The sequence below is a fragment of the Talpa europaea genome (assembly GCF_964194135.1).
Source record: "Talpa europaea genome assembly, chromosome: 10".
Taxonomy (NCBI): domain Eukaryota; kingdom Metazoa; phylum Chordata; class Mammalia; order Eulipotyphla; family Talpidae; genus Talpa; species Talpa europaea.
Genome location: NC_140077.1, coordinates 107,659,299 through 107,683,884, shown reverse-complemented (window position 1 = coordinate 107,683,884; position 24,586 = coordinate 107,659,299). Strand labels below are relative to the sequence as shown.

Here is a 24,586-nt window from a genome sequence, read left to right as displayed (position 1 = left end):
CCTGCTCTGCTCCCCGCTCTGGCTCTGGTGAATCCTCTCACCCTCCCGCGCTTCTGACTGTACCCAGTGCTTGTATAAATAAATAAATCTTAAAAAAAAAAAATTATAAAATTAACCACCTTGTTTCTTCCTCTTAGCATCTGCTGCAATTATTTCCACATCTCGGTCCCTTTAATTGTGTCGAGTACTAACAATTTGGAGTATCTAAGAATTCTAAAGCAACTATGGAAGTCGTCTACATTTAATTTCAGAAAAAAAAATACGGTTTGTAATTGTATCCATGCAATTGTATCTATACAAATTAAAACTATGGAGTGGAATGGAAAAATATACAAACTGGGAGAATGGTCATAAACCCAATAGCAGTTTCCGTCTATTTCATACCTCTTAGCTCAATAGTCACTCTGTGAAATAATTACTCAGAATGACATCCTCATCGTTAGAATTTTTTTCAAAGGCTATCATTTAACAGCACACTTTATACAATATCACCTTAATTTTAATCAAATTATAAGGAATACTCTACATGATTTATATGGAAAATGAGCTGACTAGATTTTGAGCTGTGGCTACCGGTGTTGCAATGGTAACTGAATGCTTAAAAATTATTAAAATTGCTTAGTAAGATAAAGAACTGGTGAGGCAGATAATCAAACATAAAGTAGTAATCCCTTTGAGTTGATACTAAAACATACCACAATTGGTATAACACAGAAACACTGGGTTTCTGAGGGCTATCGCTAGTTCAAAGGACATTTTACATCACAAGACAAAGCAGCCAAGCAGAATTAAAAAAAAAAAATCTTCCATTAGGAGCTGACACTAGAATAAAAAAAGACTGCATTTAATAACTACATGTTAATGAGTTAACAGGATGTCACTCAAATTGGGGGTGGGGAGAATTAAACAGGACTGAGGGAAGAGAAAACAAATGTCAATGTTTACAGCTTTTATGCATTTTAGATAAATATTACTCTACATTTTATTCCGCTGACATTATCAGAATGAAGCTATATTAAGAATTAATAGTAGCCAATGAAGCATGCACTTGAAAAAAAATTATTTTTCTAGGCTGGGATCTCTTCAGGACACAGGCTGAATTGGTCTGGAAACTCCCAGATAATGCTGAGCCAAACCAACTGGCCCCCTTTTTTTTTTCTTTTTTTTGAATAAGTGATTCTCTTGCCTTTGCTCCCCATGTTTTTATTTCGGCTCCTCTCTGCACTCGGGGTTAGCACTGGAACATCTTGAGGTGCTTTGATGAGCTGACCAGGAGTCTCTTCGCCGGCCGGCGGTGACCAGGGCCATGGCGGCAGAGCCCAGGCCTGTGGAGAAGACTAACTGCTATTTTTTCACTTGTTTTTCTGCCACAGTGTAAATTCCAGAGCTCTGGTGACTCTCGAAACCCAGTGCAGCCCAGCAGGCTGAACAAAAGCATCTTTAAAAGAATATGGTTTCCATTTAAGTTTCAAAAATATTCTTCAAATTTCTCTCATTTAACACCATTAAAAAAAGTCCAGGGGAGAATTTATAAAAGTTCTTCATAAATATGATAAAAATGTTTCTCAGCAAAAAGAAACTTTTAGGAGAAGAAACATGAACTGCTTTTTTATTTTCAGTGATTTCTTCTAATCTGTACTTTTTTTTCACGTCTGAGATGGAACCACAGGCGTAGGTGGAAACAACTCAGCCCTTTTCCATCAAAGCTGTGATGATGAGGTGCCCCAAGGAGGGTTTCTGAACATCATTTAAGTAGTTCAGGAAGGATAACAGAGCCATTTCTGAAAGTATTTCTTTTGGGGTTGTGATTCCTGTTTAAGTGACTATTATTTTTAAAGCAATATCACATTTACCACAAGGAGATTAAACAAAACCAGTTGCTTCTATCACCAGTTGCTCACCATTTTCCTACACTAATTCTGCTTATGTTCCAAAGCCAGGCTTCCCTTCATTCCAACAAGCTGTGCGTCGTGATGGTAACACAGCTACGTGGCTCTGCGGGATGCGGTGATGGAAACCACTGGTGGGTTTGTAAATGTCAGAACAGGCCCCTAGCTGCCACCACCGAGCAGAAGCCTTGATCTGGGTCCATTCTTCACCGCTGACATGGGTGATGGGCAATTTCATGCTATGATTTCCAAATGGACCATTTGGTTCTAAGTCACATGCAGTGTAAAATACAATTTTTAACCCCTACTTTTAACTTCCATTAACTGAATGGGGATGGTTCCAGCCTACAATTTTTCTTTTAGAGAATTTCTGTCCTTTACTGGTATTTCCTTTGGGCCCAGATTAGAAATTCTCTTAGATGAAAATACGCTCCCTTCACAGATAGGACAAGAGATAACCAAGACCGGGAGGCCACGCGGCGCAGCAGGCCGCATGCCCTGTGTTCATGTGCTTGGATTCTGAGTCTTGCGGGGCTGATCCTAATCTAAGCATTTTACAGCATGGCACACAGTAGGTGTGAACTAAGTGCTTACTGGACAAAGTGGACGAAAGTATATATAAAATGAATGAATGCCTCGTGGACCCTCTAAAGCTGTTCGATTTCTTAGTGTGATGACTGGTGCCATCATTCTCTAACAAAGTGTGTTTTGGACCTAACTTGATTATAACACATATGATAAATATGTCATACTATTTTCTTGGATTTTCCTGGTTTATTAACTATAAAGTCATGATTTCTTATTCCATGTTCCTAAAGGAAAGTTAACAAACTTTTTAAGGGAAATACAGGGAGGATGTCAGGTTTCATCCCAAAGAGCCAGGTAAGTCTCCCAAGCAAACTATGTTAGCCAAGGCTTAACCCAGCTTTACTCTGGTAACCAAGGCAGGCTGGATGTCCCCCAAGAGATAGCCTTGTCTACCCTTGAGAAGGTCTAAAGAGAGATGAAGAAGGGAGATGTCAAAAGGAAGCTTTCACCTCACTATCTTCATTGACACGCACTCCAGAGAAGGAGTCAAGTCAAAGAGGCCCAACTGGCATCACTGGTTTAGACCCATCAGCATGGGTTCCTTTTTTTTTGGGGGGTGGGGAGAAAGGGTTTTATCAGAAATGTCCTCCCCTTGGTCAATCACTGTGGGAGAAATAATGATGCAGAGATGTGGTGGTTAAAAAGCCCCAAGTGGCAGAATCTTGGGTCGCCCAGAATCTTGGGCCACCCCAGGTCCCAAATCAGGGTATGTACAAATGCTGAGCAGGAGTTTTCATTTTTAAGAAATTCCAGACTACCAAACTAAAAGCTTTGACATGAGAAAGGGAGAACCAGAGAACCTGGGGAAATAAATTGCTTAAAAGGGGGGTGGTAAGGAAAGAAGCCAGGCTTCCCTTCATTCCAACAAGCTGTGTGTCGTGATGGTAACACAGCTATGTGGCTCTGTGGAATGTGGTGATGGGGATAAAAATATGGGCTAGGCCAGTGTGTCAACTTCTTCATCACTGACATTTCCAGTCAGCTGATTCTTTGTTGTTGGGTCCTATCTGTGCAATGTAGAACACTTTGCATACCCCGTCCCTCTATTCCTTAGATGCTAATAGCATCTCCCCACTTCACGTGTGGCAACCAAAAATATTTCCAGACTCTGCTCAATATCCTTCTTGAAGGTATAATTGCCCTTGACTGAGAAAACCATTGGTCTACCCTGAGCCACTTGTTATAAACAAGAACAACATGCTAGAAAGAGAATTAAATCCCTGGACTACATAAAACACAATCAACCAGGAACTGAAACAAAAAGCAGGCTAATTCATAGAGCTCCTCAAGTTAATTTCCTTGAGAGCAGAAGTCAAACTAGAGAGCAAGCCAAGTATAATTTTAAAACTTCATTTCATCTTTCAGAATTTGGCCTATTTCATGCAAAAAATGCCTATTTCTGATACCTGAAAAGACATCTTACCATCTGGCACTTTCCCCCATGTTAACAAATGGCTGCAGCTGAGAGCTGGTCACCCCTTTCGAGGGTCAGTGAAGTTTTTCTGCTATGTTTTCTAGAAAGGCGGATTCTATACAAACTCTTAATATAAATCATTGGTGCTGTAAAAGATTAGGACTTATTCATCTAATTAAAACTCATACTTAGTTTTATGGAAATCCAAATCTTATTATCAGCACCACACCTGTTAGCTGCAAACATAATTTACAAGCAACACCAGCAGGGCACAGGGAATCCGAGGGAGGCTCCGGCAATTCAGCGTGATCCGAATGTCGGGGTTTCCAATCCATGAGGCACAGTGACAGCCCCACCACACCCAAAGGGTGTGGATACTGCCTGACAAGTGTGTATCCTGTGTGCTCTTACACTCATAAAAAGATGAGTAATGACTGACCAATTTCAACATTCATTCTTGTATTAAATTTCAAGCTGGGCTTTCTCCAATGAGCTTCCTTCCTACCCATTCATTAGAAAAGAGTATTTGTTCTTGTGATGAAACCAAACCTGCCCCAAACAGATCCTTCCTTCAGCTGGGTTGTGGGCCCTGCTCTCCCAGTCAACTGACCACACACACCACCAGGAGGTTTAAAGGTCCACACCCCTCATTTTATAGCCTGCTTTCCCTCTTCCAAGTTGCACCCTGTCGCCTGCCCCATGAATGGCAGCCCTGCACCCAGCAGCTGACGTGGACACATGAGCATGACTGCCAGGGAAGGAATGCCCAGCCACACAGCCCGCGCGGTTATCCAACCCTCAGTGTGGCTTCACCCTGCTCATGTGTGAGGTGTGCAGGCGCGTTTTCTTCTCATGAATGAAGGGCTTTCTAGCTCTCCTCTCTCAGCCGGCAGCCTTTTCTGTGTCCCAGGAGTGGGCTGGAAACCAGCCTGTGTGCCGTGAACACAGCGTTGCTTGCTTCCACTCTGCTCATCTGGGCACAGAACGTGGGCTGGGAGTCTCTGCCCACCTGGGTGAAGCCCCTGCAAAGGCAGAGCCTTCTCCCACCTGAAACCAGCACATGTCCCTGACCGTGACCTTGGGTTACAATTGCTTTGGAGACTGTGGGTTCTACTGATTTAATGTGTGGCCATTGGGATTTATTCCACTAAGTCTCTCCAATAAATCTTTATCTGAACCTACTTATCTTTGGTTTGTCTTGCTCCTTTGTTTTCTTTTGTTTCCATGAGCTCTTCTTCTTTACACATGTACTTTGGAGGTGTATGCCTCCAAATTCACTCCAACTCTCCTCTAGGTCGATACCCTGCTTCACTACGAACCATCAGATCAGGGCTGGAATTCCCTCCTTAACAGCACCAAAGGCTGTCTGAAATGCCATTCCCCTTGCTAGTGCCCAAAACTGTGGTTAAATAGAATTGAGAAGCTCAAACCTTACTTAATAATATTCCTTACCAGGGAATAAACACGCATATATTTTCTGAAATATATTATCATTTAAGTGGTTGCCAAATCATATTATATCACTCAATATAAAATTCATGTGTTTCCATGTTTATTGGCAACTGCACCTTCCTGGCACAGGGATAGGAAAAATAAAATTGAATCAGACTTCTGTTAAAATACCATCCATCATATCTTTGTTACAAAAGTGGTTTTACGATGAAGTCTACTGTGCCTTTAATAATTATATAATCAAATGTCAAATTTTTTGCTAAGTTGACTCAGTAATCTATAAGTAAAGTTTACTATATGTTCATCCATTCCATCCACTTACTCAGTAGACTGTTACTGCATTAAATGTCTACTTGTTCTATGTGATCTGGATAGAAAGAGAAAAGAACAGCCTTGTTCCTGGGAAGTTCAAAGACTATTTGGCAAGAAATACCTATAAACAAATAATTACAGTAAAATCTGATGAGCACTACAATAGCAGCACATAGGAGGTACTAATTAACTTCATCTAAGGAAGTCTTACAGCGCTTTAAAGGTGAGGTCTTAATATATTTTTTGCATACATAATTTAGAACTATCTAAAAGGGGATGAGAATTTTTCCACCATGATCCGTGAGGGGTGCATTTAATGTGGAAATGGTGAGTTTTCTGGTCGAAAGGGCAACAGAGGCTTATTCACATAGGAAAGAAAGATGCGGATTTAGGACCCTGTGCATAAGGCACAAATGGAAGGCTATGAAGAAGCCAGAATGGTCTGATGGAGAGGAGAGGTAGGTTAGGAGGGAAGGGGACGAGATGGGTATGCAGAGAGTCTACAGCAGGACAGCATTCAGAGTGGTAAATTGTCTTGTTGGAAAAGGTTCACCATGGCCTAGTATGATGGGCAAAATAATGATGCCCCTAACACTTTTATCTCCTAATCCTCAGGATCTGTGAACACGTTATGTTACATGACAAAAGGCACTCTGCAGATTTAACTAAATGAAGGATTTTAAAATAAGGTAAATTATCCTGAATTGTCCAATTGAGTCCAATATTATCACAAGGTCTCTCTCACGTGTGAAAGAGACTGGATTTGAAAAATAGGCAGAAAAGTGAATGTGGTGATAGAAGCAGAGGTAGGCGTAACACATTTAATAGGACTTTGAGGCTGGAAGGCCACAAGCCAAGGGATGCAGACAACACACAGGAGATGAAAAAAACTCTCCTTGAGCTTCTATAAAGGAAAAAGAGTTGTTCTAGCTCAGTGAGACCCATGGACTTCTGATGTCTGCAAGGCTAAGATAATATATGTGTGTGGTTTTAAGCTTGTGATCCTTGTTATAGCAGCAACAGGAAACTCATACACAGAGGAGTACAGGTGGCTCCCTTGTGACTTTCTTATGTCCCTTGTGAAAAAGAGATGCCTCACTATGCCAGACAAAGAGGCACAACTTAACTCAGCAGGGCTGATGAGGGTGCAGAAACTGCCCCACAGCACCGGGCCCAGAGGGAGTGAAGGCAGGAGGAGTACCTGATTGTGCGCAGGTACAGTGTAGTAGTGGCAGGGCAAGTTACCTAGGACAGCCTCAGAGTGGCTCAAGACCTTCTAAGGCACAGGGCAGCAGGTAGAGGCAGAAAGGAGAGTGGGGAGCAGTTGCAATAGCTTTCAGTCCAACTTGGTCACAGGATTCCATTTATTTTGAATTTTCAATAACCTAAGGGAAGGCTTCAGATTTTGTTTATTAAACAAGAAAATAAATCCAACAGTTTGAGAAAAACTGACCCACTGAATTAAGGTCTGTTTGGGAACAGGGGAGTTAGTGAGTATTAGAGTAAATAAATCAAGTAAAGCCAAGTCTTGTCTTGAATCAACCCAAGTCTGATATAATATTTAAAGTCAGATTAGAACTTTTCTTAAAGCATAAAGCAACTGGAGAGCCAACAATAGTGTCCCCACTAATATTATCTGAGAATGTTTAATGTGACCCAAGGCAACTCTGTTGACCATGAATGGACACGTGGGTGAAGGGGTTGTTCTGAAGGAAGGGAGAAGGGAGTTGAGCGGACCTGCTGGGAGCCTCGGAAGAGACACACAGACATTTCTTCCTAACCCCCAGCTGCCAGTAAGAAAAGGAGGCTACCTTCTCTCGGTTTTCTTCCCAAGACTCCTCACCTGCTTGTCTCCACCCCAACTGCTGGCTCTCCATGCAGAAATGGACGTCACTGTGTCCGTATTTGTCCTCTCTGAGGATAAGGACCTTTCTTCAACCTTTGAGCTTAACCTCTCTGAATATTTATAGTATTTAAGTGTAGAGCTTATCAAAACTTATCAAAACTTAAAAGTTATTGCTTAGTTAGGGACACAATTTGTGAAATCAGCAGACTAAGCTAATGTGGAACTTTAGAAGACTCTGTTTTAAGGTTGGCAAGATAAATGTAAATACATGAACTTAAATGCCATTTTTAGGGGACTTCACCCTATGAAGAAATTTTTACTAAATGCTAATTACTGATTTAACTGAGAAATATAATAATACTAAGTAGAAAAATAAGGCCAAAGGTTTTAAAAAGTTGATGAAAGGGTTTTGACATGCTAAGAAAAATGCTACTGGTGTCACAGCAGCCCCAGAAGCAGTGCTTCTCAGTTCTGGTCCAGCGATGTATGACATGGAGTTTTACAGAAACTGCCCCAGTGCCAGTGAGACTTTCTGCCTGGGAGTCTCCAGGGGCAGGCTCAGAGGAGCACGTTTAAAACAAACACTTAACAAGGGCCTCCCTGGTGGTGCAAGGGGTTAAGCACCAAATTATACAGCAATCCACAGCCTCTGCAGCACGAGTTCGATCCCTAGCTGGCCAGGGAGCTACCCACATGGCGCAACCCAACTCTCCTGTCTCGCCCGCTGCTCCCCTTAGCAGTGTACTTCTGGTCAATCTGCCTGTTCTGTTCCCTGCTCTGTCTCTGGTGAATCCTCTCGCCCCCTGCCTCTCTGGTCTTACCCCGGCTCTTGTATGCATAAATAAATAAATCTTTTAAAAACAAAACAAAACAAAGACTTAACAGATGAATCCCATACACAGTGAGGGCTAAGAGCAATGGCCTGATGGGATGGAACAGAGAGAATAAACAAAATCCAAACACAAGCAAACTCTTGGATTCTGACAACAGAACAGTGGTGACCAGACAGGGCAGAGGCTGGGGAGCTGGGTAGAGGGGTGTATGGATAGTAACTAGACCTTGGATAGTATGCACAATGTGACAATCATCTGGTGAGAACTGTATCCTGAAAACTAAACACTGGGGCCAATGTTACTTCAGGTTAAAAAAAAAATATGATCACTTAATTATAGCCTTGATTTCTTACCGTTCTGTGAACTTGAACTTGGTTTAAAATTTCTAATCTGACTCAACATTAACTTCTTAAAAAAAAAAAAAAAGACTATATACAGAATGGGAAAGTGTCTTTGTTCCAAGGGCTTTAAACTTTTGCTTTAAAAATTTTCAAAAGTGAGCAAATGGTTCCATGTAATTAGTATAAAATGCCTTCCATTTTTATAGGAAATAATGATAAACTGCTTGAATTTTTACTGGCGAATGAGTCTAATTTTACAAATGGCTGGGTCTGAAGATGGCTAGATTAAGACAACTTTAGGTTGAAAGAAATCTTTGAGGATTAAAAAATTTTGGCTTTAAAAGTTTGCCTCCTTGGCAGCTGCTGGAGATGTAGCTCCCAGGGATACAGTGACAGGCCAGGGTGGATGAGGACCCAAGGGACATGACAGAAATCTAACCCCCGAGACACAACCCTCTGATTATCTGTTACAAGAGTTTCAAGAGATCGACCAGAGCTGCCCTGGCCTGTCATCCTCAGTCGAGAAACGGCTGAACAAAGTCTGAGGTGGCTTGAAATCTTTACAGTAAAGTGGGATTCAGACTTCTGGTGAGAATGCAAAGAGCTGGTTTTCATAGCCTGAGTCCAAGGATCTAACAAGAGAGTCCATCAGGCTAGTGGACAGGATCTATTGATACATAATGGAAGCTCCTGGGGTGAAGCCACTTGGTACTGAGGCCTGGACACAGCATGACATCCTGAGGGCCAACACCTGCTTCGATAGTCAAGACGCCATAGATGCCTTCTCCAAAGCCAAGAGAAAGAACTCAGACGTGGGCCACCATTAACCCCAGGGGTGCTCTCAAGTGCCCTGTTACTACATGCCTGGCACTCATCTGGCATGTGAAAGTGGCTCTTCTTTCACACAGCTTAAGTCCTTGAAAACAGCTGGGAGCTGGCCCTCTCACCACCTCTCTGCGCTGTCACCTGGACACCTGCAGAGCAGCGGCAGGCTATGGGCCCTTCTGGGCCACCAATGGCTGCATTGACCATAGATGCACTTTTCAAACACAATGAGCCCTTTTGTGTAAACTCAGGCTAACACACGAAAATGACACCAAATGGAGAACTGTTTATCCTCATCACTATTTAAACATTATTTCACATTACTGCACTCTCCAAGCAAATACTGTACAAAACACTGAGGGAAGAACACAGAACAATTACACTTTGGAGTTTCCTATTCTCAGGACCTGCCTCAATGACCGCCTTTATATCACTGTTGACAGATTTTTTTTTTCCTTCAAAATAACAAGGTAGCACATTCTGAAGTCATTTTTATTTTATTTCTTTAAGATTTATTTATTCATGTGTACAAGAACCAGGGTACAGGCCAGATGTGCAGGAGGGTGAGAGGATTCACCAGAGACAGAGGGGGAAACAGAACAGGCAGACTAACTGAAATACACTGCTGAGGGGAGCAGCGGGAGAGACAGGAGAGGTCTGCCGCGCCATGTGGGGTTCTCCCTGGCCCGCTGGGATTGAACCCACACTGCAGAGGCTGTGGACAGCTTCACAGCGCTGTGCCCAACCGCCTGCACCACCAGGGGAGGCCCTGAAGTCATTTTTATTAGCTCAGCTACTTCAGCTTTTGAGAGCCGCTGTGTCAAAATGTAAAGCATTACTTTTTAATCATAAATCATGCAAATAACAATCTTGATTGTTATTCTATTCTTACTCCCTCAATTTACTACAGAGAACTTCTGCCTTTATTAATCACTAGAATGAGGATGTGTTTTATAATTTCACACAGCAATGAAAATACTTTAAAAATCTGTTAGATTTGGGTTAGCCTTTAAAACACATAGTATCTGTCCCAGAAAAACCACCACCCTGAAAAATACAATGACATGAAATATCTACGGAGAGTTACTTGCATGGCGTTTTGCACATTTGAGAGGTGAAAATGCAGAGGAATTATGATAACATAAATAGCTTCCTCCCCCTGTCTTCACAAACACAATATTTGACTGTGAAGAAAGGGAGAAGAGATGAGTGATAAAGAAAGCCTACGAGTAGCAGATAATTACCCACTAGATTTTTGGGTGAAAATAAAAGGTTGTTCTATTGCTCCATGGACATGCCAATTACTTGAAAGTAAAGGAATTTGATGAATGTAACTTTAAGAAGCCCGAGTCTGAGGCAAACCCTACATGATTCCTCGTGAGGCTGATGGCTCCTTTCTAAAGTGACTTGTGCAGCAAACCTGTGGCCTGTGGCCCTAAGTGTGTCCCTGCACCCCTGATCTGCCCAGGGGGCTCCACTCCCCCATGATCTTAGAGTCTGACATTTGGGGATAGAGAACATTCAAGTAGAGAAAGTATCTACTTTATACGTTAACTGGGGTTGAAAACAAAGGCGTAAGTTTGCTTCCCATAAGCTTGTTTGTGTTTTGTGTTGTGTATTTCCCAAGTAGCCCTATCAGAAAGTCTTGAACTCTACAGCAAAGCCTTGCATGAACAGTACAATAAAGCCGCTATTTTGCTTCATCAATCTGCTTACTAAAAATGGACACTTTTACTCCTAAATATAGGGATAATTTACAATATGTGAATAAAAATCAGGGTGTGGGCAAACTTGCTATGATGGGACGGAAGCGCCACGATTCCAAGATGCCGGGAGCTGGTGGGGTTGGTGCTGGAGAGGCGGCCGCTGTGGCTGATTGCACGCTATGCTCACAGCTCCCTTCTGAAAAATGGGGTCAAATTGTATCTTGTCACAGGTCATCGTGCTCTGAGCCACCGGGGCCTTGGTCAGCAAAGGCTGAGGCAACGCAGCCTCCGGTCTCCACCCTCAGGAGGACTCGGGGCAATCAGGAGCTCCGTCCTGGAGGCACTGTCTCGCTGAACCTGACTCTCTCCTGGGGAATTTTAGTACAAGACAGTCCAGGTGACTATGAAGCTGAGGGCTAGAGGAAAGCTGGGGGGAATGTGTGGTAGAAGCTGCAAGCAAAAGCAACAGGGCAAGGAGGAGAGAACTTGGTAGAAAGCAGGTCAACAGTAAGTTAAAATAATAAAAGTGGAAAAGCCTAGAAATTGAAATTTACTTTGTTCTCCATGCCATCCCGGTACATCCCACAGACTAGCTGAACTGATCACCGTTTTTATCATAAAACTCCATCATCTGAAGTTGCCAGAATGACAACAGTGTGAAGCACCACAAACAGAATCATCAAAATCCCAGTCTTTTAGCGAGTCAGAAACAAGGTGCATCGCAGAGCGCACGCAGGGGCACAGGAGCTGACAGGCGCTGTGGACGGGCCAAGGGACCGTGTCTCTGATACGCTCCTCGGAAGACAGGGAGCCTCCGACGCTACATCTCCCGAGCCCGTCCAGTCGAATGACAAGATGTCCTGGGCCCCAAAGGCCAGGAACCAATGAGGCCCTTTAAGTAAAGCGGGGGTGTCCCCCCCACCCGGAAGGATGCATATGAGAATTAAAGAGTAAGTGGGCGCTTTACTGCGTCCAAGCACAGGGCTCCCAGCACCCCGGGGTGACTTATTTTAAAAGACCCAAGAAAAGGAGCTGGTTGCGAGAGCTCATGAGGCGTGAGCATGTGCGGGGGGTGTGAGGGATTTCTGGAAGGGAGGAACCCGTTGCATTGAGGACCTGGACCCGTTTCTGCTTTGCAACATCCTCAATCCGAAAATAACAGCAATTCAGTCAGGGTTTTGAGGGAAAGGAATGAAAATTACAAGTACCTATTGACCGCGGGTTCTAATCACAATAGTTAAACTATGAAAGTGAAAGTAAGTCTTGGAATTGAAGAAGTGGAGAAAATCTTTCAATTCGATCTGCTTTGGGAGCACTTTCTTCCAGAAAGTGTGGCAGGATAAAAATGCCAGTGGTTCAAGTATCCAGACCAGGAGAAACACACATTCCTCCATTTCTCTGTATGTTATCTCTGTTTAACTTTATGCACATAAGCAGGAAGAAGCTCTATAAATGACACTGTATTTACAGTTATTCACAAATGCAGGTCATCACCAGAGAAAGAACTTTAAAAATGTGGGGTAAGAGCCTCATGCTTTAGAAGTGGCAATTCTAACAATGAAGTTTATCAGAGTGTACATTTAACAATTTGTAAAAAAAAAACTCAATTTCTTTCAAATATTCTCTAAAACAAAATAAAACCAATGGCTGAATTTTTTAAAAAGCCAGTTGTTTAACTCAAGTTATAGTTCTAGAACAATTAATATGGCTTAACTTACATAGGAAGATTCAAAAAACACACTTTCACTGGTTTATAAAAACGTGTTCTCCCCCCACAAGTCACTGTTCAAAGGTCCCATTGAAATTCTTATTGTCTATAAGCAAGAGGGATGGAAGTAAAAATATCATCCGAGGAATGGTATTTCTTCATAAAACTCGGCAAGCTTGGGCTTCTAAACTTCTGCAGACGGCTGCATATCCTGCCTCAGGAGACCCTCATGGATATAAAAGATGCTTTTTCTTATTGGATTTCAGATATTAAACCTACACTCTCCCTGGTAGTGATTCCATAATTTCTCTCACCAGGCCCGCATGGGTGTGAGATCTGCAGGTGACCGAGTAGGTGCCTGGCGCTCCCTTCGGCAGCCAGAGCCCACCTTCCTCGGCTCCAGGGGCCTCTGGGCTTGCTGAGCCAGGAGTAACCCTGCCCTTCTGTGGCTCACTTCTCCATTTCAGGTTTAAAGCCTTTCACAGCCCTCTCCACTTACTGATGTCTCCCAGTTCCCTCACGCTTCCTGTTTTCTGTCTTCCTGCTCAGGGCACAGTCTTTTTGTTCTCAGAACCTCTAGATCTTTACCTCTCTTGCTCAGTGGTAATATTGTCTAGTCTGAAGATCCTCTTCATTTTAGTTCAAAATGGCCAACTCTATGTTCTTTCAATTATATCACGAAACACGTGATCGTGATGCGTGATGAGTAAACTAGAAAACATAGAAGAGGACCCAGTTCCTGATCCTACTCCACTAGCTTGTCATTTCCTCTAAGCCTTCTGAGTCCTGCAGATGTTTTCAGATGGAGTCGTAATCACAGGAATAAGTGACTGACCTGATTTTGCAAACTCTTGTGGATTTTCACAGCTATCAGCTATTGACTGATTAATACTACATTATAGGGATGGACCTTAGTTGAAATGATTCCTGCTCTTGGTTCCAGTCTTAAAGGACCTGTTTCCTTGCACCATCCTCAGCATTTAAGCATGTGCTCCCCCCTTCCTTGTTCTTTTAGCTGCCTTCTTGCTCACGGCTACCACTGAGCCTGCTTCTGGGTCTGAGAGCCTTCTCTCTTCCCACACCACATGTTTCATCCAGAGAAGGTGGCCCAATGTGACTGCCTTTGAAGGTTTCTGCTAAACTAAATGAAAGTGATGATGAGGTTAAGGAAAGTTCCAGACAGCCACTGGAAGTAAGCTGGAAGTAAAATGAAGGACACCCCGTGGCTTGTGAATCTGTATTTTCACAGCTACCTGAAGCAAGACAGTAATATTTCAGAGACTTCAGGAAAGGATTGTGAAAGTGGAATTCTTAGCAAATCCAGAAAAGTGAAACAAGAGGGGTAGTTTGGAAAGAAGAAAAGGCTGAAATAGAGTCCCTGCCTTGCACTTTTCAAATCTCCAATGATTTGCTTTTGGGATTCCAAGTTCCTCGTCTGTAAAATGGGAGGGGAAGGGTAGGAAGGCTTCTGAGATTCCCCTATCTCCTGTGGTCAGAGCGCAGTTAAGCTCCAGATATCCCAAAGGACTAATTCTTCTCTGAAGGCCACTTAGGTTTAACCCTGTGCTTTGCAGATTTCAGGGGAAGCTTTAAAGGACATGCACAGCTCAACTTCTTCAGAACCTTGGCACGCACAAAAGAAGTGATCATTTCCAGGCAGGGCTAAGCAAGAAGCACATTCTCATGTCTACACAACCATGAGTTTTAAAGATCTACCAATGGGGGCTATAGCATGAGTGGCAGGCCCAGCTTGGGGCCAGAAAAGCTGTTATTTTCCTTTCAATTTCTCTGTTGACATTCTCACATCTTCTGCTATTTTCCTTTGCATGCAGCCTAAAGCTCAGCAGGATTTTAAAGAAAAGGAATAGTACTTGTGGGAAGAGGGAGGGAGCAGAGCTAGAGAAAAGGAAAGAGGCACATTTTATAGCTTTAATTTATTTCTGAGAAATAACAATCTTCTACTCTTCTTCCACTTTCGAAAGGAGAGGCTAGTTTGGGGATATGGACAGTATTCCACACTCAGCAGTTGGTAGACAGGAAAAATGACTCTAAAGTACTTGGGATTCCTGTAGCCTTTGGAAGTAGAGGGTTTTGTTCCTAAAGACATAAGAGTTTATGAACAGAAAATGTCTTCCAAGCATGTTACCAGGTTGCTATCTGCCTTAGGCCCCAAGGGTTAGAGCAGAAGCAGGTGGAGAAAAAAAGACAGGACAGATGAGTTTCGCCAGGAAAACATGGGTGAGATTGGAACATGTATAAAAAGATTTCATTTAATTCACGTTTTAAAAGACTTTCACATTGAGAGGTCAACATTTACATTTTCTCCTTTTTTTTTTTTTTTGTGCAACCCTTGCCAGTGGCCCGGGATTGAACCGGCGCTGCGGAGGCTGCGGGCAGCCTCGCAGCCCAGTGCTCAACCGCTGCGCCACCAGGGGAGGCCCCATTTTCTCCTTTTTTAATATGATAAAATCACTTGCATTTCTTCTTGCCCAAATGGAAACAAAAAATGAGGTTCCGAGTAAATTATTTAGCCTATGGACCAGAAATGGTTAAATTATAGCTTGAACCTAAAAACATTACAGTCATGAATATTAATTTTCACTCTGCCTTTTTTGGGAATCTCTCCTATCAATGACCTAAGGATTAAAAATAAGCTTTCTTGCTAGCAAAATGTTTTACTGAAACACACAAAAACCTATTCTGCACACACAGAAATCAACAACAAATTAAGCAAATTTTGTACCATGTACTGTCCAAACCTCATTTACAGACCATTGTAAACCCAAGTAAATATCCTGGATGCCCCGGTTGCCATTACTAGATAATCTGGGCTAGGAAACACTAACCTACTAACATGGATCCAGTGCCTACAGCAGAGGAGTGCTGGGCATGGGCGTTGGTGCCGGGAATAGAAATCTGAGTTCTGGCTCTGTCATTCCCTGGCTGTGTGGCCTTGGGCCAGATGTTTAAACTCCCTGTGCCTTCACAAACTGACTCCTAAAAAGGATAGATTAATAGTATGTACTGCACAGTGTTACACGAGGCTTCAAAGGGATAACACATTGAGAGGGTTGAGCAGAAAGTTTCAGAATCAGAGGTCCTGAGACCACTCATCACTCCTTCACCCATTCAGCAGCAAGCTCCGCAGCACCTACTTGGTGCCAGGCACAGCCCGAGCCGCTGGGATGAAGCAATGTCCAAGCCAGCAACAATCCTGGGTGGAATGTATATCTTAGCAGAAAACATCTCACAATTAAAGGCTTCACAATGAATAGCTCCTCTGCTACCCAGGCTGGGCCTCCACAGCGCAGAACTATCTGGTTCTAAATGCCAGCAGGGCAGAGGCTGACAACCCTGGTCTAAAGATGCTGTGTGAACTCAGTTAATCCTGAACACAGCTCCAGGAGATGCGAGAGGAACTGTGAGTATGACCACTATGTTATCGGTTTATAGTAGCCAATAGTAATCCTATTTTATAGAACACAATATGTATAGTATATTACGTAGCATTACACAATATTTTAAAAGCTACATCAGCATTCTACATAGATACTTGAAATATATCTTCATAGTGTGTAGATGTGATTCAATTCAGATGATGGATTTTACAAATTTGACTGACAGTTCACTTTACATCTAATGGTAATTTTATGCCATCTGGATTTTTAAGTTATAAATTTCTCCCTATTCTCACGTGCTTTAGATGGTGTCCTTTATGCCACCTCTGTGATGATTTGGATATTCCATCAAGGGTGTAGTGTGGTTTACTAGAAGAACCAGGAGTCCGGAGATCTAGGATCTAGGGGCAATGGCATCTTTAGGGATTCACCATCTCCAAAACAAGGGGCGATATTTTTTTGACCACGTGTGGACCTGCATGGGCACTGCAATGAGCCACTCTGTCCCCTAGGTATCGCCTCATGTAACCCACACTGCCGCCTAGACAGTAGATCACTGATGTTCAAAGGCAGCTGAAAACAGGGAAACAGGCGCGGAAAGGCAGTCACCTGCCTGGGGCTGCAAGGTCAGGAAATGGCAGAACAAGGGAACCGGACAGTCTGGCTCCAGAGCCTGCCCTCTTACCAGCATCGCCTCTTAGCTGAGCTTGAGGCACGCAGGACAGGCTGGTACAGGCATGGCCTCAGGGGGCCCAGCTCATTCTCCTGGGTTCTAAGAGTTACTCTGCTTGGCAAGGAGTTGTGCTCACCTCAGAGTCCTGGCCAGCAAGCCAGTTAATTCATTCATCAAAAAGGTTGAAATCTCAAGTTTATTTCTTTTAGGTGTTACTTGATTTCTTTTAAATCAGCAATTCTGATATTACCTACACATGTATTAAATACAACACAAAATTCAGAGGCACAGAAGAATGCGCAGTGAAAATCAATTCTTTCTATCCTTATCTCTCAGCTACCTACAGGGATAGCCACCATTGATGATTTGTTATATAGCATTCCACAAATCTCTATATTCTTTTTTGAAAAAGATATATAGATTTTAATAAACATACTGTTTTGCAACCTGATTTTTTTTCACTAAACATTTTGGAGCTCAGTCCATACAGACTTCCCCTTATTTTTACCAATGTCTGAAGATCAATTAAATAATTGATCCTGAACAGATGAATATTTAATGTAATCCTGATATTTGACATTACAATGAATACCTTACATGTATATCATTTCATACATACATTGCAAGGATATACTTTAGATAAATCCTAAAAGTAGAACTGTTGACTCAAAGGATGTGTGCTTTGAGCATTTTACTGAAATAGCTCAATTACCCTCCACAGGGGTAGTATCAGTTTATACCAAAATGCATGAGATGACCACAAGCTTCACTTAATTTCTGTATTCATAAAATAATATGTAATAAAATGCTCTATCTTTGTCATTTATAAGAAAAATCTCATCTTAAATTTGCAATTTTGTTACTATGACTAGATTGAGAATATTTTCTTGTGTTTCAAAGCAAACTGTATTTCGTTTATCTATGAATATTACCTATGAATATTGTTAATTTTCATTTTTCTAATGAGTTGGTTTCTTTTTCTTACAGAATTATAGTTCTTTGTCAATGTTAGAAATAAATACTTTGTAAGTTAAAAGTATTTCCTCCAGTTTTTAATTTATTTTTTGCCTCTGGAATAATACATGATGTATTTGATTTGAAAGTAGAAGCATTCTTCTCAATTCTTTTATTTCATAGTTTCTGGATTTATTTCATATTCAGAAAGGTCTTCATTATTTGGAGAGTATAAAAAAAATCCATGTTTTTCCTCCATTATTTCTATGGTTATATTTTCAAGGTTAAATCTTTGAAATTATCTTGGTATATGGTAAGAGTTTTAATTAACTTTCTTGTTTTGCAGATGGCTTCCTGGTTATAACAATAATTTCTGTTCTATCCCCTCCCCACTGATCTGAAATGCCAATTTTTAGTATTTACAAAATTCTCATATGATTTGAATCTATTTCTTGATTTCTGTTGATCTGACAATCAATGCTAAATACACAGACAATTCAAATCACTGTAGCTGTATCAAATGCTTAATTTGATAGAGCAAAGTGCCATCATTACTTATCTTTTCCAGAATTTTCCTGGCTGTTCTTCAGAATCATGGAATCATCAATTGGTATTTTTGTTAGGATTGTGTTATACTGATCAATTAGCTTAGTGAAAACTGATACCTTTAAGATGTTGCATCTTCCCATTCATGGATGTTGTATACTTTTTGTTTGGTTCAAGTCTTTACCTCCCCCACTCTTTTGGTAGCTTCTGTAACATTTAAAAGTTTTTTTTATATATATAAGTTTTCCTTTATTATATTTATTCCTAGAGTTAGGGATTTATTCCTATCTGTTTAATGTTATCATACCTAGGTCTTATTTCTAAATAGACATGGAAATAAAAACTGTTAGCTACAGTTTTACAGAAAAAGTCATTCATTTTTGTTTTAGTTTTGGTTATGTGCCCAGTTCTTGAAACCTTAGCAAACTTAGGGTTGAAAACTTCACTAGGAACATAGCCACATCACATACTTCATTTTAACTCCTGCAAAGAAATAATTTTCCCCTAAAATGTTTTAGCATGAAAACAAGACGCCTTAGATTTTTAGAAATCTTTGCTCCATGTTGACTTCATCTTAACTTTGGTAGCACAAACAGTCTAGTGGTGTTATATTAAATATTAATCCTTTTAAACTAAAAACACAGAACTTACCTCCTAAATTCATTCCAGCTTGAAGACATTTCTGAAGTCTGCAGGCAGGACAATTCTTCCGTCGAATTTTATCTATGATGCAATCATTTCTTCCAGCACATAAATAGTTGTGTTGCCCTGATTAAAATAATGAAAAGCAATTGTTAGACTATTACGCTAACACAAAGTACTAAAACATACAATCAGAACATGAAACTTTCTTCTGTGCTGCTGTGAAATCTTCACAAAAGTAAAAGGGAACCATAATTTGCAGATAAACTAGACAAAGACCATCTCAACACAGCTGATACTTTTGATGACAGATGAGAAGATTGGTACTGTTTAATTTCAACAGGTTGTCACATAAGTAAAGTCACTCTCCCCCAGTGTTGGAGCCTGATAGCTGCATCAGCCCAGATTCAGGAGACAGATGCAGATTTCATCCTGACAGCACAACAGCAGCGACCTAAGCAATGGTGCTGCTGCAGCTGTTCCAGTGGACAAGCCTGTCCACCACTTACACATGTGACCTCCTGAGAACACATTCAGATCATACAACTGGAAATGCTTACTGCACTCTGCAGAACTAGCTGGAACTGAAAATATCCAGACATGGGCACAACATATGCTTATAATGTGGCATCTACTGGCAAGATACAGTGATCGCCTAGCTCTAGCATTCATTTATTTATTTAAAAAGCATATACTGAACATTCACTAGGCATAATGGCAGGCATTACCAGAAACATTGGGGCTAGGGCTGTGGATAAGACACACGTTCTTGTTCATGTTAACTTTCATGGGTTGGGGGGAGACAGACACCAGACAAAGCAATTAGGTAAAATGTGCAAATGTCAGTTAGTAATAAGTGCTAGGGAGCAAAATGAAAGGAAGGTGTGAACGATATGCTAAAGGTATGGGAGGATGCAGGAATTTTAGAAAAATCACAGAGAAGGTCTCACTGGAAGGTGATTTTCATTTTTATTATTTTTAATGATTTATTTACTTATGCATACAAGAGCTGGGGTACAGGCCAGAGATGCAGGAGTGGCAGGATTCACCAGAGACAGAGTGGGGAACAGAACAGGCAGATTGACCAAAGTACACTGCTGAGGGGAGCAGTGGGCGAGACAGGAGAGGTCTGCTGTGCCATGTGGGTTGCTCCCTGGCTGGCCGGGGATTGAACTTGTGCTGCAGAATCTTCAGATTGCTTCACAGAGCGGTGCTTAACCCCCTGAGCCACCAGGGAGGCCCTGAAAGGTGATTTTTAAACAAAGGTTTGATGGAAATGAAGGTGCTGTGTGAACACTGCAGGGAGGAAATCTACTGAGCAGAGGAAAAGGCAAATGAGGCAGGGACAGAGTCGGGAGGATTCTTTATGTTTCAAGAAGATCCAAGTGTGAAAGAGCAGAAAGAACGACTAGAAAACAAGAGGAGATGAAGAAAACTGCTAACATGAGTTAGGTGAAGCAGGACCTGTGGCTCAGGTCCAAGACTTTCACTTTTACTCAGAGGATGGGAAGCCGCTACCCTAGAGGGCTGGGAGCGGAGACAAGTCTCGAGATGACTGACATTTGACTTTACATTTGATTCACATTTACACTCCGGCTGCTGTGTTTAAAAATGGCTGCAAAGGACCAAGGACAGAAGCAGGCAGAGTGGGGGCTGGAGGTGGTCACTGATCGGGTGGGAGATGCCGGTGGGTGGCCGGTGTGGCAGCAGGGAGAGCCACGCGGAGCAGGACTGCTCGGGATACGATGAGAGAGAAGCAAGGATTTGCCGATGGACGGGAGAGATCAGGAGTGAAAGAGGCATTAAGATTCACGGGCTGAGGAAAGTGGAATCACCATGAATTAAAATGAGGGGAGAGAGAAGTGTGTGATTGATGGGGAACTGCCCCGGCTCAGCCATGCACACGTTAGGCTGGAGATGCCTGGGAGGGCTGGAAGTGGCCGTGTGAAGTCAGCAGTCAGACACACAGGCTATGTGAGGAGAGAGGCTGGACACGTCGTCCATAAGGTGGAGCGTGGTCACGGTGAGAAGGAGCAGAGACTGGAAAGAGAAGTCAGGACTGAGCCTCAGGACAGGGTGACGTGCAGACAGAGGGTGGGGTCTCACTGAGGTCTGCAAAGCCGGGAACAGGCCCTAAAGTACCCCCTCTGTCTTGTGCCATCACACTCCCTTGGCCGAGAATGACTAAGTAAATTACAGTAAAAATGCAATAAAAATAATATGCATCACTTAATGTAATTAAAATAATTTAATCTAAGCCCATTCTCAACAACATTATGGTAAATCTTAGTAATAATGATAGCAGTAAAACAACATTAATAGCAGAGGGGAATCCACCAAAATGAAGAAGTAAAACCTACAATCAGAATAATCTAATGATTTTTCAAGAAATTAAGGGTGCTCAGTGATACAGTCACACAAGGCTGCTGGTGCCACAGCGAAGACTGGATTGACGAATGCAACACTGTCTGACTCTGCACAGCACGGTAAGGTCTAGAAGGCATTACCCCTTTTAGAATAGAATTTTAAGGTCCTGTTAGGGTGCTAACTTTGCTTTTCAATGTCCGATTTCAAAGTTCTGATTTTTTTAAAGATTATTTATTTATTTATTTTGCATAGAACTGGGGTGTAGGCCAGAGGTGCAGGGAGTGAGAGGATTCACCAAAGACAGAGTGGGGAGCAGAACAGGCAGATGTACTGAAATACACTGCTGAGGGGAGCAGCGGGTGGGGCAGCAGAGGTCTGCTGTGCCATGTGGGTCACCTCCATGATGTGGGTTAGCTCTCTGGCTGGGATTGAACTCAGGCAATTGTGGTGTGAGCGCTGAGTCTTAACCCCTAGGCCACCAGGGAGGCCCTATTTCATTTTTTAAATTGATTTATTAAGGTTGCACTGGCTTATAACATTGCATATGATTCAGATGCAGGTTAGTGTACCACACCCACACCCACACCCAAGGCACCCTGGTCTTCCAGCACAGTCTACAGAGCACTAGCTTATTTAAGCCTGACAGTAAGTAGCCCCAGGACACAGGCAAGATCAGCATTGCTATTGTTCACAAGAAGACTCTCCTGCCAGAACAGGCAAGGGATTGTCCCTACAGGCAGGAGGGAAACCAGTCAGAAGAGCCACATTATTACCGCACCTTAGGGCCAGACACTTTTCTAAATATTCATTTGCAAATATAATTTAAAGTTGATCCAACAGGATATTGAGAGGGCTCGTCAAAGAAAATAAGCAAAGGAACATTTGTTGAACCAGGCACTTTCTACACTAGCACCAGTATTTCCACTGGCAACCAGCTTTATATGACTTTTGCATGGCATGAAATTCAGTAGAAAACCCTATTATTTCACTAATAATTTTACATGGTTGAGTACAATTTAAAGCCCAAAGAGAGAGCTAAGTGCAATTTTAATTGGTTTCCATTCAACAAATATTTATTTAAACCTACTATGTGTGCAAGGTCACAAAACACTCAAGCTTGGGATAATTCTTTCCACTTCTGTGAATCTACAAAAAAAGAAAACCAAGTGTCTTAGATTGTAGGCATACAAGAATGCAGAAGAATCGGTCACTGTCCTACATACATACTAGACTTTTTCTTCTTAGGGAGTTTTAAGAAAAGAGACTTCAAAAGCTGGGATTATTCTATATAGATTTTTTTTTTTGACATGGACACGTTTAAAAAAATTCGTCACTTTAACAGTTCCAGAACAGTTTCCTTGTAGGTGCAACATCTGAACAGGGCACCTGGTTTCTAACAAGCAATGTGGTTGCAGCCACCAGTTCATCTTCCACAAACAGGATGGGAGCAATCGGAAGTGATGGCTGTAGGAATGGTAGGACAGTTTGCAGACAACTCCGTCATTTACATATTTAGTTGTGGTAGCAGCAATGATTCAAGTATATCTACATGCATATGTAATATGTGTTCTATTCCTGCATCTATATTAACAAAAATCCAAATTAAAAAAACCCATAATGAAAACAAGCAAATGCACCTAGAAGACTTTAAAACAACTTAGGATTGTGCCCTTTTAAAACACTGTGCTCTCCTAGTGTTAAGACAGTTAATCTGAAATAAGTGACATGCTGGATTTGAGGGGAAAGGACTTTCCACTGTGATGCTTCCACAGGGCAGACAACAGGAACACAGAGGACTGGGGAGTAAGAGGTTTTGAATGACAAGCTAAGGAACTCATTTTATTCAGCAGTTGATAAATCATCAGTGCAGATTCCCGCTTACAGAATGTCAAAGTCAAAGATGTGTTTTAGAACCTTGATCTGGACATTATATACCAGGTAGGCAAAATAGAAGTAGGTGATATGATTAATACTCTGCTTCAAAGCTCTCAGATATGATCATTAATGCAAGTTGGTAGCTATATACTAGAATTTATAATCACAGAAATAATCTTGTGGTTAAAAAAAGAAAAATCTCAGTGATAAAGGAAATAAAGACTTATTTCTCATTCAAGTTACATGACCAATATGAGGAGCATTTCAGTTTCTGTAGTAGCAGAATAGCCTGAATCAGATAAATCTACAGATAACTGTTAGGAATTATCTACAAAAGGAAGAAAAACAGATTTGATGGCACCGAGGAGCAACCAAAAGCAGAAACAAAATTATTGAAAAGAGAAAAATCACCATAGATTCACATTTCAATGTTTTTTCTCCCCTTGGACCTTGTATTCAGTGTAGGGTGGAGAGAAACCAAGCAAAAGCCTCAGCTTTAGAATCTGACAAGCCAGAGAGCAGGCTTTTGGACTTAAAACAGTGTATAGAAAGAGGGTATTTTGGAAAGAAGTGTGCTATGGGGTGTGGAGGGAGATGAAAAGTATGTATTAACTTCCCTCAAATTTTTAGCTGACCCCTGAATTGAGCATGAACTTCCAAAGTCCGGGGGTGAAGCAACAAATGAAGGTTGCAAGAGCTGAACAGATATTTCAGCTGCTGCCATTAAGAGGGGGTTGGAAATCCCACTAAATTAGAATAAATGCACCTCCAGCTTTCAAAGGAAGTTCTACCTGGTTCCTGCCCTCTGAAGAAGCACCCTATCTCAGGATTAAGGCATTTATCCCAGGGGTGAAGGCATAGCCAGAGCAACCTATCCCAAACTAGTATCAAACAAAGACTACAAACGCAGTTGATATCAATTATATAACTGACTACTGAAACAGAACAGCACTTTTCAGAGAAATATAATAGAATCTGGAATATCAGAATGTCTGGAATATAATAATTATTATATTTAAACCCAGAATAATATGAACTAGAGTCCAGAGGAAATTTAGTCAGTAGAAACCAACTCACAAATGACTCAGATGTTGGAAATAGCAGATAAGGGTTGTTAAATTGATATGTTAGAATGTATAAGGAAATATGAATGAAAGGTATAAAGCAATGGGAACCATCAGGAGAGATTTGGAAACTGAAAATACAAATCCAAAAAC

At 41.7% G+C, this 24,586-nt stretch overlaps 1 protein-coding gene across 2 annotated transcripts in view; it reads right to left on the bottom strand.

The window, feature by feature from the left end:
• The window catches only part of NR3C2 (nuclear receptor subfamily 3 group C member 2), a gene marked incomplete at both ends in the record, with an annotated part of 287,239 nt that overhangs the window by 61,120 nt on the left and 201,533 nt on the right, over positions 1 to 24,586 (bottom strand). For both annotated transcript variants that reach the window (XM_084246418.1, XM_084246419.1), the window contains one exon: positions 19,137 to 19,253. In XM_084246418.1, coding sequence (XP_084102544.1) covers positions 19,137 to 19,253 — 117 coding nt within the window. The remainder of the gene's footprint in view (positions 1 to 19,136; positions 19,254 to 24,586) is intronic.